Genomic DNA, 14,207 nt, shown 5'->3' on the forward strand with positions numbered 1-14,207 from the left:
CTTTTTTCATTTTTAAATTAGGTAATAGATTTAATTTAAGGGTTAACACAAGTAGGTGTTGTGAAATACAGGAGTTTTAAAGAGGGATTTGAATGAAGAGAGTCTGGTAATTTTGCACGCTGGGATGAGAGTTCCAAGCACAAAAACGAGAATAGGAGAATGATATGAAGATAGAAGTGAGGTTGGATGCTTGGGTGGAACAAAGAAGAGGCGTAATAAAAAATGAGCACAAAGATGTTGGGAGAGGTTGAGTACTGTATGCAGTGCATTGAAAATGAGGGATAGAGGCTACACATTAATACAGACGGTGAGGGATGCCAGTGGAGGGGTTTGAAGGATTGGGTGACATTCTGAATAGCAGGCAATATCTTCTTCTGAAACAAAAGGAAGAACTGCAAATCTCAAAAGAACCCACACTCAATATTTTGTCATTATCTCATATGTGGGATGCTGTAGGCTGGATCCCAAGAAGTGCTATGCAAGTGAAGAGTTCCCTCAACTCCCATTTACTTCAGGATGCTCAACAGGCCTCTAGCCTCTGTGAGACTGGTCAGCTTGTCTACCGCAAGGACACATCATGTTTCTTACCTAGAAGGTCTGTCCAGGCCTTTGTCTGGAGAAGAGTGATATAAGGAGGTCTGTGAAAACAAATAGGTCAATCTGTTAAACTTTTGCACTGGAAAAAAGTGTGACATTTTCCACGGATATCGACTGGGACCATTCATTAAATTAGTGACCCAATGATGAGCCCCATAAAAATCAGACTATCATGATTAATGTCCTATGCACTGCAGACTACAGGTTCAATGATATTTCACAAGAGAATTTATACCGTTTTTAAAAGAGCTCCATAAAATTTCAGTTATATCTTTCCATTTAAAATACCAATCCAGGACTTTCTATTCACTTTTGCATAATTTGCTACATTGTGGTTGAGATTGATTAAAAGTGGAAATATATAAAATCTAAAAAGAAAATTTTCATCCGCATATAAAAACCCACAGAATTTCCTCCAATTACTCACCGAAGTATCAATGTCAATTAAAGCTGGAAACTCTTCGTAAATGTAGCTGAAAGAGCCATCATTTGCTGGCTGTTCTAAATTAATTTTAAGAACCGTTCTTTTCACAAAGGCCTAATGCCTTTTCATTGCTTTAACAGTAGCTATTGCATAACCCTTGAAAGATGGAATGCAGTGCTACCCTGAAATATTTTTAACTTGTCAACGTAAATTCCATCTTAAGTGACAACTACTTTTAAACCACTCACTTAATAGGTTTCAAGACTGCAGCCAGAATTAGAGTTATGTAGCATTAGTTTGTGGTAGCTAGAAAAGGAATCGTCTTGTCCCCATGGCGCCTCTTCCTGGGCACAAAGCTAGGTCAGTGAAATGTTAAACATTTCATGCTATATCATTTCAAAGATGACCCAGTGAACTGGAAATAGAATTTTCACATGGCTTTATATGCTGCAGGATCCACTTTTCTCTGTATAGAAAAGTATAGGGTGGGCTGAAATCATATAGAAAAATTATGGTCTTCTTAAATGCTTTGTCATTGCATATATCAATTTTTTAAAAATGATTGGATTCAAAGTTCATTAAAAAATATAGCCCAACTAATTTTTAGTAACTGACATGTAATCACACTTCTAGAGGTCGTCCTTGGTTTAAGAAACATTTAGGAATAGATTTTGCATTACTACAGACATTCAGCACAACATGTGCATTCTATAATCACAGTCAACAATACCTAAATATAATGGGTTATGTAAGGACCAGATATACCCGAGACTCTTCAGAGCCAGTAGTCTGAAATTAGTTTTCAATAGTCCTCATTCTTTAGATTCAGATCACATACTAAACAATTCCACGAAAACACAAACGAACATAATTTCCTAGATTATTCACTAAACTTTATCACATTTTAAAAGTTGAGAAAGCCACACAAATTTGGATAAAATATGAACATAACATTGCTTAAAACTTGCACCAAAGTGATCCCAAATTTTCCCAGACATTTTAAACAGCTTCATTAACGTGATTCAGAACTTTTTGGTTTTAGATGGGAATGGAAGTTGAGATGAAAGTAGCTGAAAGTAATTGAAGCTCTTTCCTCTGAAACTGATCTTGCAGATTAGCGCTGGATGAGGACCAAAACTTGTGGATGTTTATCTGAAATGAACTTTTTGCATTACTCATCAATATTTATTTGTATTCATCATCATTATTAATAAATACCTATACTACTGTAGTGTCCAGAGTCCCCAATCGGGATCAAGGTCCCATTGTGCTAGGTGCTGTACAAACACAATCTCTGCTGCACAGAATTTACAATTGAAGACAAGGATGAAGAGAGAGGACACCATCTACTATGTACATTTTTTATGCATTTGAAAAAAGTTTTGATTACTACAAATACATAACCTAAGTGCCAGCTATCATCGTCTTGCCCCATAACCAAAGGACAGTTATTGGTTTTGCTCTTATATACATTATGGCAGAACTGGATCCAGTGGAAACCTATATTATTTACAGTGTATAATCTAAGGGCAATATCCTGCTATCAGTTTTTGCATGCTACTCTTGGTCAGCTGATTTCAACTGGGAGTGCCACAAGTGGCAGGATATAATGTTAACAGACATGACTGTAACAAGTCTGAGGTTTCACTGGAAGATAGCATAGCCTTGTGGATAGGACATTAGGTATGGACTCAGAAGACCTAGATTGTATTCCCAGCTCTGCCACTGGACTGCTGTGTGACCTTGTGCAAGTCTCATTGCCGCTCTGTGCCTCAGTTTCCCCAATATAAAATTGGGATAAAGACAGTATCTTTGTAAAGTGCTTGGATATGTACTGATGAAAAGTGCTATAGAAGTGCTATCCTGTTATTTCTAGTCACTGCTAGATTTTAATATGCTGTGGTAAACCCAGGACAAAAAGCTACAAAAGTGTGGGGTGGTAGTAATTAGTCCCAGGGGATTAAAAGGCCCCTCCCTATCCACTGAGGAGAGAGAACCAGGGGGCAATAAGGTTCAGCTGGAAAAGGGGTTGCTAGGGAACCAATTAGGTTCAGCTGACTCCCAACTACTTGGGACCCTTTTAAACCCTCCCCTGGGTGGAAGGAGGGGAGGAATGAGGGAGTGAGAGGAGCAGGGAAGCTGTCAGTAGGCTGTTTGCAGCAAGACCCCAAACCTTCCCAGTAGGGAGGTTGCACTCGCTCCCCAGAAGGGAAGGAAAACAAGCACAAGGGACTGACTGAGGAGAGGAGTAGCAGGACCCTGTGCCACCTATAAGGATTCGCCTTGCCCCAAACTTGAGTCTCCAAGGCTAAAAAGGACTGAGCCTACTGAGGCGAACAAGCTATTTTGCCACAATGCTCATCAGCTATTGAGATGAACTTGTTAAGAGCAGGTTGAAAATTTTTCTCAAAACTTTTTTTTGGATGAAAACTGGCTTTTCAAAGGAAAAGAACATATTTGTTTCCCTCGCAATTTTCTGATTTTTCAGTGGAACATCTAAAATTTAAAATTTTTAGTAAAAACAAAAACGTTTTGATTTTCAAAAAAATTCCCCAAAATTTGCAGAAAATTGAGAAAAAGAAGTTTTAAAAATTCCCATTCAAAATGTACATTTTTGACCAGCTTTCAAAATATATACACTAGCTGTTCCCATTTTGTTCTCTTTCAATTCATTCTGAAATGAAACGAGCTGTGAGACTAAATTGGGACTCCTCCATGAAAACTGTTCCATTTCAAAGTTTTCACTATTTCTGTGTTCATACCAACTAATCTTGCCATCCATGCACAGACAAAAAATACTGCCAAATGAAGAACACAAGTTTTCTACAGGCCATATATTCCTACACTGGGGTACTCTTGGGGACCTGCTTGGAGTCCCTTTGTTAAAATTCTGTCACCACACTGAAGGGAGACCTGGGACGATTTCACTACCTGTGATGGAGTTTATCCTTCTGGACACTGTTATAGCATCTTGACAGCGATGACTTCTCCCTAGGGCTCTTAAACTGCTTCAGAAGAGCAAATAGCATACTGTTGACATGCACCAGATTGCACCTAATGGCAGGTATTTTCATTTATTTTAAATTGATGGGGAAAAAAGAATTGAATCCTTTGTCCCTCATCCTTCCTCTCTGCAGTGCATGCACCATTGGAAAACAAGGTTTATCAAACTAAGGGGAAATATTTTTGTGGAAACCCATGTAAAAATACTGGTGGCATACCACTGTGCTCCTGTGCCACAGAGAGAAGAGGATAGCTGAAAATGAAAATAAAATAGGATGCCTAAGCACTTGTGCTACACAAAGGGCCTTGCTGGCATGTGTTATGCCCAAAACAACCCCAAAACATATGCAACACGAGAGCATGATGGATGTACATGCAACCAAAAAGTGCTGTCTGATACACAATAGGAAGTAGTAGGTGACAGCAAAAGTAATATGTATGATACCACTGATATCTGGAGTAAGTTATTACAGGAGTTAGGCTTTGCACATTAACATTGCCTCAGGCAACATTAACTTGCAATGTGTGGCTTATACATATAGCAGATTTCTCTATTCCTCATCCACTGCTTCTACCAGCTTTGGTCATAAGGCACTGTGCTGAAGCATACACATTCATGGAATGATGGATGGTGTGGACCACTGTTCCCAGAAGTATGGCTCTGTCCACATGGCATGACTCCTTTAGCAATGGCCCTTTCGGTGGATGACTGTGCCACTACTGCTCGTCATGTGCCTGGCTTTTTCTAACATTAGGAGCATACATCAGCAAAGATGGTTTGCTACAAATTGTGTCCTTTTCCCATGAAGCTTTTTGTGTACCCCATATACACCCTTTCCCATGAGAGGAGAGCTTTCAGCTCTTAGAACAGTCCTTTTTGGACATGGCAATACAAATTATGGTTTAAATTAGCTTCTCTTTTGTTTCTTACAGACACACTTTTTTCTGCTAACAACGGAAAGACATTGCTTGCAGGTTTCAACGTCCCAGAGAAAGATGGGTCTCCAAATCTTTTCGTCATCTGGCTTGCTAATGTGCTAATTCATTATTTTATATTGTTGCCTGCTGCTATCTGATTAGTGTAATGCATTTTGGAAGAGATAAAATAATTAGTGAATTGGATTAAAAAAATGAAAAACAGAAATAGCTGAATGCAGACCTAAGTCTCCGAGGCCTGGTAAGCCATATGAAGAAATCATTTTATCTGTAGATTAGAGTGAAGCTTACAGTGAGAAACTAGTTCCAATAATCCATGTTTTACAGGGAACAAAGCATCACAATACAACCTCTCCATATGCTGCTGAAATAGAGGACTGCATTTTTGAGCCAAATCTACTACCAAGCTCTATTAATAATACTTTAGTGTTTTCATAGATATTAAACATGTTTATCGATCTCAGGAAATTGTCCTTATTTCATTTTCTGAAGATTTGGAATTAATTTAGGGCTGATGAAGAATGCCACCCTGGCATGTTCAAAACTCATGAGTCAGACATTTTAAAAACATTACAAAACTTGAATGCTTTTTATTTGCTCCCTGGCTTTTTAGCCTTTATGATTCATGTTTTCAAACTTTTTTCTGCAACCATGAGGGCTAGAAACTTACTTATTAAAAAAATGGAGGTTGAGATTCTCAAATAAGCTGCCTGACTCCAGACGCTGGGATTCTAAAACTAACCCCAAATATAGCAATGCGTGGAATACAATTGTGAGAATTTGCCAACACTGAGGAAGTTACACTGACAGGCATAGAAACCAAAGTTCTCTGTTTATTTGCACAGCATAAGAGAGCAGGGTCCTCAGCAGTTTTGTATGCTTTCCCATACTGTCCCACTGATGCATGTCAAGCATGTGGAGGGACCACATTTATATGAGGTAAATAAAGGTAACTTAGCTCCCACACCCAGTCTTGGTGTCAGGACTGACAACATGTGGCTGTCTAATCTGTACTGCACCAATCATAATCATACAGTAGGCACTAATACAAAAGTTTGAGCTCAAGTGTGGTCCTAGTTAGAGCTATGTTCACTGACATAACAGTTGCAGATTAATACTAAAGGTGGATTTTCTTGTGATATCCCCTTTCCTCTAGAAATCAGAGTGAGACCATCAGTGCACATGGTATTAGCCACCCAACAACAGAGAGAGCGATGACCTTAGATCACTTGTAGTGGCCCTTCAAGGAGTACATACCGTGGGGACTACAATATAAACTCCAGCCAAACCTGAACCAAGGAGGACAGAGCCCATTAAAAATGTAAAGAACTGCTATGCCAGCTGAGGCTGGTAGTTGAACAACAATTTTTGCTACCCAGCATGTGATGTGACATAGCCTCTCACCCCCGCCTTGATCCACAGAAGGGCCCATCACAATAGTAGTCCCTGTGAGTAGTGACTGCTCAGTCTTTGTTCTTTCCCATAAGCAAATCATCAGGGCTTGAAGTAGGGAGGAGGGAGGGTCTTGTCCCCCAGTCAGCAGCCTAACAAGTCAGAGCCCTAGTCTTTATGAATCCTAGCGGGATTGTGCCCCCTGAGGTACACTCTCTCTGGGTGCTCTCAGGGGCAGCATGACTTCATCCTGTCTCCTATGATGCCCTGTGTGTAAATCACACAATTGAACCCTTAACTTTTAAGCTTTTAGTTTATTGTCCAACAAACTCTCCAGGCTGGTAAACAAGTACGTGAGTGTGATCAAACTAAGACAGACAAAGGTGCATGCTGGCTGCCTTATGTGAGCTCTTTCCTATCCTCCGTTCAAGACACTGAATCACTTTGATCTTACCCTTCCTTTTCTCTTTGTGTTTGACTCCCTCTTTGAAGCATTTTGTGCATATGAAGGATGCTATAGTACACTGCATTGTACTAATTTACACCATAGTTTTACATTTTCATGTACAGAATCCTCTAAAAATAAGTGAAGAGCGTATACATTTGACTGCTTACAAAGCTCCTACAGGTGAAGCTGTGTAAAAGGTGGCTAAAGGAGGGAGGACGTGCCCTTTGTGGTGGAAGGCATTATGTCTCGGAAGGACTGGAGCTGGTATGAATGGTTCTAGCAACAGTGTAGGGATCCTGTTCATTAGTTGCTACATGTCATTGTCCTTTCTGCCACCTCCAGGAGCTGTCCAATGCACAGCAAGCCACATCCATCAACCCACCTACACATACTCTCAGTACTACCTAACGTTCTTGTGCACCTGCTCCCTATACTGCCAACTAATAAAAGGGTAATTTGTAAAATAGCTCAATATGGGAATTAAGCTTGACAAAATGTTAATTTTTTTTCAGCAAAGCACTTCAGCACATTCTTAATTCCTCCTTATTCAGAAAAGCACGTAACCAGGTGCTTAAAGTTAAGTCCTTATCTGATTGCTTTCCTGACCATGGGCTGTTTTGCCAAATCAGGGCCTTTATAGTGACTGATACGAGAGCTAGGAAAAATTGTTGAAAGTTTTTGTGTGTCCCCATGAAACTCAGTGTAAATGTTTGGCCATTTATTTGGCATGACTTTGCTCCCTGAAATTTTGTTTAATCCACTAAATTTCACAAACATGGTATTTTTGAACAAAGTATTGTTGTTTTAAATATTTTCATGAACATCTAAAGTAAAAAATATTTGAGGAAATATTTTTTCAAGAATCACTGCAATTTCACAGACACTCACTTTAAAAAACAGACAAGTTTTGTAAATTAAATAAACACAAAACCAACACAGTAGTTATAAATATTTTATCTAGCTCTACTGGACACAAACCCCAAAAGGTCATATCCTGGGCGATTCAAATGGCTTCCTCTGTTATTGACTGAGTGCCCTCAATTCTCATTTGAAGCTAAGGAGTTGAGGTTTTGCCAGGTTGCTGAAACTAAAAGCACACTTGAATAGTCTGCAATGCAGTGAACAATGAGGAGCCTTGTTTTTCTTGTAATCCTTGAAGACATTAATTTTTTTGGGATGGGGGAATGGAAGCTAATCAAGAATCATGAATGACTTAACACCACATTGTGACAGGACACTGTCTTGTGCTCAAGTACAGCATGACATGGGACAAAAAATGAAAATCTGGATCTGTCCCATTTAGTGCAGGGAAATGGCTGTCAGTCCTATACTTAATTCTGATGTTATTTAATCAGAATCATGACAAATATCAATTCTTCAGTTACTAATTTACAGCCACAATTCATTGCTGGTTTTCTCGGCTAGGAAACCTAATTATAAATATTTCAGTGAAAAAAAGCTCATCCAACATGACTTTCACTTGAAGGCTATAATTTGCCGCCAGATATATTAATTACCAATCCTGTTCTTGTAGACTGGTTAATGGGTATCTAAAATCAATGTATAACTGAGGAAGCAGGAATATATCAAGATTTAGAAATGTATGGTTTATTTTGTAATTTTGAATGTGACTCTCGATGGTTTTGGGATATGGACTCAGTTTCTAGTGTAATAAGTTATGCACTAGTGATCTGGAAAGATATGAAGACAAAGATAAAATGATACCGAATTATGAATGGCCCAGGAGTTACTGGTAGGAAACCACTAAACATTAACAAACTCAGATATTACTAGTGAGTGTCATGCTCTTGTTTCCCAAGCAAATTGTCTGAACAAGAAAGAATACTTCATTTACCTCATTGGAAACACCAGGAGAATTGTCTTGAACATAGTCCAAAAGCTTTTTAGGAGGCTGCACCATATAAGCAGAAGTGTAGAGATGAAATGGAGTATCAATGGCAGCAAGGAATGAAACATGTGGAGAAGGTGACATAGTTAGAAACTGAGTGTTGACAGCATCAGATACAAGAGTGACACATATGCAGCAAAATGGGGGTTGACTGGAAGGAAGAGCGTGGTACAATAATTTTGCAATAATATCAAGCATCTTAATAAAATATTAGTAATTTTAGTGAGTAAAACTTCCAGCTTAAAACGTGGATAGTTGAATTAATACCAACAGTTTAAAAACGGGTGAGACAGAAGAATGCAGAATAAAGGATAGCTCAGTGGTTTGAGCATTGGCCTGCTAAACTCAGGGTTGTGAGTTCAATCCTTGAGGGAGCCATTTAGGGATCTGGGGCAAAAATTGGGGATTGGTCCTGCTTTGAGCAGGGGGTTGGACTAGATGATCTCCTGAGGTCCTTCCAACCCTGATATTCTATGATTGAGTATTTATTGCCTGCTGGTGAAATTTCTATATGGGGAGCCCCCCCCCCCCTTTCCCAGTGCCTCCCGCCCACTGGCAGCCCTGCCAATCAGCACCTTCCCCTCCCTCTCCGCACCTCCCGATCAGCTGTTTTGTTCCGTGCAGGAGGCTCAGAGAGGGAGGAGCCAGGGCACGGCCAACTCAGGGGAGGAGATGGGAAGGGGTGGAGTGAGGGCAGGGCCTGTGGCAGAGCCAGGGGTTGAGCAGTGAGCACCCCCTTGCACACTGGAAAGTTGGCGCCTGTAGCTCCAACCCTGGAGTCGGTGCCTATACAAGGAGCTGCATATTAACTTCTGAAGAGCCGCATGTGGATCCGGAGCCACAAGTTGGCCACCCCTGTTATAGAGGATAATAATGACGAGTGATATTTTTGTCTCTAGATAGAAATTTTTTAACCTGCCTATGCCCTGCCTACATATGGATGAATGATGATTAAAAACAGTTTTAAAAGCTAGATAAAATGAGGTTAAGGTTAGTCTGTTTGATGAAAATATGAGGATATATTACAGACTGTTGGACTATAAATTAAAAAAAAATACTTAAATATCAAATGCATTGTTTCAGTGAAAAAGAAAAATTAGGATTATATATCTAAAGCTTTGAAAATAATTTAATGGTTTGTATTAATATATATAGGTTTGCAGTCCTTTTCAGTTGCATATAAAGCGCTTGCTTCTGCTCTCATTGAAGTCAATGTGGGTTTTGTTATTGACTTAGCCCTGATCTACACCGGGGAAGGGGGGGGAGTCGATCTAAGTTACACAACTTCAGCTACGTGAATAATGTAGCTGAAGTCGATGTACTTAGATCGACTTACCGTGGTATCTTCACCGCGGTGAGTCGACTGCTGCTGCTTCCCCGTCGACTCTGCCTGTGCCTCTCAAGGCCCTGGAGTATACGAGTCAACAGGAGAGTGCTCGATTTATCACATCTAGACTAGACACGCTAAATCAATCCCCGCTGGATCGATCGCTGCCCTCCGATCCGGCGGGTAGTGAAGACATACCCTTAGTGAAAGCTGGAGCAGACCCAAACAGTATGCAGATTCAAGTAGATGTCTAGTTTAAATTAAAACTACCATCACCTATTTAACTATAAAATTATATATCCTGCATGTATGTGTGTGTGGGTGAGGCACACGCACACAAAACGGGCACCATTTAAAAATGCAACGTTGGTGTATTTGTCACTGTAACACTGCAGTTACTGTAGGTGCCTGTGTCAATAAATGTTGAATCCCACACACCTCTCTTTCAACCTCTACCCTCCAAAAGTCAACATTTATTGCCACAGACTCGTGCATTAACTGTAGTATCTACTATACTTAGGATAGAGATGCCATAGTGACAAGCATACCAATGTTGAGTTTCTAAATGGCGTCCACTGTGTGTGGGTGTGTATGTGTATTAAAAGTAGACACATTCCTTCATACAAAACTGAGTGCTTTTGGCTTTAGTCTGTTTGGAATCTATAATTTTTAAAAATGTCTTCTACTCTTGATAATTTAATTAATTCAATTTTCCAAATGCAAAAATTTAGTAAAAGTCGTAATCAATTATGTTTCATATACAACTGATATTACACTTAACTTGTATATACCACTTATTTTATGTAGTCTATGCACCTTAATTAGTGATTAAAATCAGTGTTTTGGCAGATTAAGCACTCAATAAAGAAAATGGCCGAATGTATACACTGGACCCAATTCTGCTGTTCTTTCTCAGATACAACTCCTACGGACTTTAGTGGGCTATTTTCCTGAGTTGTGAATCAAAAATTGGGCCCATATTACATAGAAACAAATGTTAGCATACACTGATGAAGATGTAATACTGATGAGTTTAATGTAATGAGGAAGATAGACACACGTCTCTTTGATATTTGGTGAATTGTATTTTAGCAATATATTATCCTGATGTTTAAATATTAATATTCTATCCTCACTTACCGGACATCCAAATTCCAGTTCTGAAAAGAATTTATACCAGGGTTCATTTTCTAAATCTATGTCATCTGGGTTTATATGATCAGTCTGGAGCCGTTGTGAAGGAAAAGGGAAGGAAAAGGCACACACTGAGCAAAGTGCTGGAAATGTCATGTCACATAAACACGACAAACACACACACAAAAAACAAATAATAGGGGGAAAGGGAATGAAATAAACCCAAGAATGAAGATGGGATTCTACATGGAACATGTTTGTTTTTGTCACAGACCACTTGTTTTAAAATGCCTCCTTTTTCAGCTTGCTCTTCCAGTGGTCATTGCATAATGTTACACAGAATATGGAAAATGTCAAGCACTTTAAAAATAATTTTTCAAAAGCTGAGTATTATCTTTGGCAGCATGAACAATTAGGATCTAAAACCTATTATGTGTCCTGTAAAAGAAAGGATCATAATTATAGAACAAATATAATGGCTAGTTGCTTGTTTTGTGTATAACACTTTGTTCAGTACACTTAATGGCAGCATATGAAGATTCCTTGTTAAGAAAACATTTAAATCTGTTTTCTTCTTTAGTGTGTACAAAAAAGTACTCAGACTGACCAATGGTAGATAGACACACATGATTTTAGCAATGTTGCTTTCAGCCACTCTTGGTCTTCTTACGAAAGAAGGCATGTTAATTCTGTATCTTTTCTACCTTAAGCTAAGCACACAGCACAGATAAGCAATATGCATCATGCAGGCATAATTATGTTAAAAAGCCATTTCAGCCTATGTAATGAGTCTGCTATCTATTTAAATCATCTTATTTGAAATGTATATTAGTAGTAATTATGGATTCTGAGTGCTTTTGGTTTTTTAAACAAATCTTTTGTCTAATGCAGACCTTTTGATTTCATTATTTTTATATCGTCAATGCATTAATTTCCATATGAAAATGTTTACATTTTGCAGCAAAAAATGGGAACAAGTATGAATTACAGATAGTGAGCTGCCACCTTGGCCAACACATCTGGGACTAAAATGAGGATCTCCAAAGTTAAATACATGAGCTGCTACAACTTGAGCTAAAGAACCAAGGCTCTGTAGCTCGGGGCTGTAAAACCTCATGTCCTCTGTGGATTGGCACTGAATGGGACCCTGTACCACACACCTCAGTGGTATAAAATAGCTTAAAGGAAACTGTCCAAGGAGCAGAAAAGTAAGTGACAGAATTCTTCATCCAGCATGAAAAAACAACAGTCCAAAATACTGGCAGCTCCAGTGGGATAAATTTATTTTAAACTTTGTTTTTTAAAATACTTTCCAAAGGGTATTGGATTCTTTTGTGCAGCCTAAAGTGCTCTGTCATTTGGCAGAAAGGTACAGCATACTCTTAGTTTAAAGTTTCTGAAATACAGCCCCCCCTTATTCTTAAACTCATATGATTGTATTTAAAATGTAGTAATGTGTAGCTATAGTATGCCAGTTTATCATATATCATAAACTAACGTCAGAGGGGTAGCTGTGTTAGTCTGGATCTGTAAAAGCAGCAAAGAGTCCTGAGGCACCTTATAGACTAACAGATGTAGTGGAGCATGAGCTTTCGTGGATCATCCAACGAACAGGGTATTCACCCACGAAAGCTCATGCTCCAATACGTCTGTTAGTCTATAAGGTGCCACAGGACTCTTTGCCACTCAGAAACTAACCCAATGCCTGCCTGAAGAATGATGTTGGTGATTCAGTAGGCAACACTGCCCTGAATCAAGTTGGAGCCAATGTCTCAATATGATGTTATGGGGCATAGTTAGGTTGACCATATTTCCCAAAGGGAAAATGGGACACCGCATGGGGCTAGCCCCTGGCCTGAGCTGCTTGCCAGAGCCTTGCCCCCCGACCCCACACAGGGCTGGAATTGCTGCTTGCTTGAGCCCTGCCTGCCCCCCCCCCCACAAGCCTGGTGCAGGCATCGCTGCTAGCTCAAGCCCTGCCTACCCTCCACCCAAGCCCTGCCTCCTCTCCTGCATGGGGCTGGCATCACTGTTCACACCCTCCTCCCCCAGCATGTTCCTCCACACCCCACTTTTTTTGACAAAAGTGGGCATTTGTCCTCTTTGCTCTTGCCAACTGATCAAGTTGGTAAAAGCAAATGGGACAAATGCCACTTTTGTCAAAAAGTCGGGACAAGGCTTACAAAAGGGATGGGCCTAGCCAAAAATGGGACAAAATACAACATGGTTTTACAAAAGGTAGATCGTGCCAAACCAACCTGATCTCCTTCTTTGAGAAAGTAACAGATTTTTTAGACAAAGGAAACGCAGTGGATCTCATTTACTTAGATTTCAGTAAGGCATTTGATACTATGCCACATAGGGAATTATTAGTTAAATTGGAAAAGACAGGGATCAATATGAAAATTGAAAGGTGGATAAGGAAATGGTTAACAGGGAAACTACAGCGGGTCCTACTGAAAGGTGAACTGTCTGGCTGGAGGGAGGTTACCAGTGGAGTTCCTCAGGGATCAGTTTTGGTACCAATCTTATTTAAACTTTTTATTATTGACCTTGGCACAAAAAGTGGGAGTGTGCTAATAAAGTTTGCAGATGATACAAAGCTGGGAGGTATTGCCAATTTAGAGAGAGACCAGGAAATCATACAGGAAGATCTGGATGACCTTGTAAACCGGAGTAATAGTAATAGGATCAAATTTAATAGTGAGAAGTGCAAGGTGATGCATTTAGGGATTAATAACAAGAATTTTAGTTATAAGCTGGGGACGCATCAATTAGAAGTAACGGAGGAGGAGAAGGATCTTGGAGTGTTGGTTGATCATAGGAGGACTATGAGCCGCCAATGTGATATGGCTGTGAAAAAAGCTAATGCGGTCTTGGGATGCATCAGGCGAGGTATTTCTAGTAGAGATAAGGAGGTGTTAGTACCGTTATACAAGGCACTGGTGAAACCTCACCTGGAGTGCAGATGTGTGCAGTTCTGGTCTCCCATGTTTAAGAAGGGTGAATTCAAACTGGAACAGGTACAGAGAAGGGC

At 39.7% G+C, this 14,207-nt stretch overlaps 1 protein-coding gene across 5 annotated transcripts in view; it reads right to left on the reverse strand.

Moving 5' to 3' along the window:
- SORBS2 (sorbin and SH3 domain containing 2) overlaps positions 1 to 14,207 on the reverse strand; it is a 276,988-nt gene that overhangs the window by 45,159 nt on the left and 217,622 nt on the right. For 3 of the 5 annotated variants that reach the window (XM_084627086.1, XM_084627084.1, XM_084627083.1), the window contains one exon: positions 589 to 638. In XM_084627086.1, the coding sequence (XP_084483212.1) occupies positions 589 to 638 (50 nt within the window). Of the gene's footprint in view, positions 1 to 588; positions 639 to 8,655; positions 8,713 to 11,176; positions 11,261 to 14,207 lie in introns of all 5 variants that reach the window. The other 2 variants (XM_084627085.1, XM_084627087.1) reach the window with 1 other exon arrangement.

Source organism: Lepidochelys olivacea (genome assembly GCF_965140295.1).
Source record: "Lepidochelys olivacea isolate rLepOli2 genome assembly, chromosome: 4".
In the NCBI taxonomy this organism is placed as follows: Eukaryota; Metazoa; Chordata; order Testudines; family Cheloniidae; genus Lepidochelys; species Lepidochelys olivacea.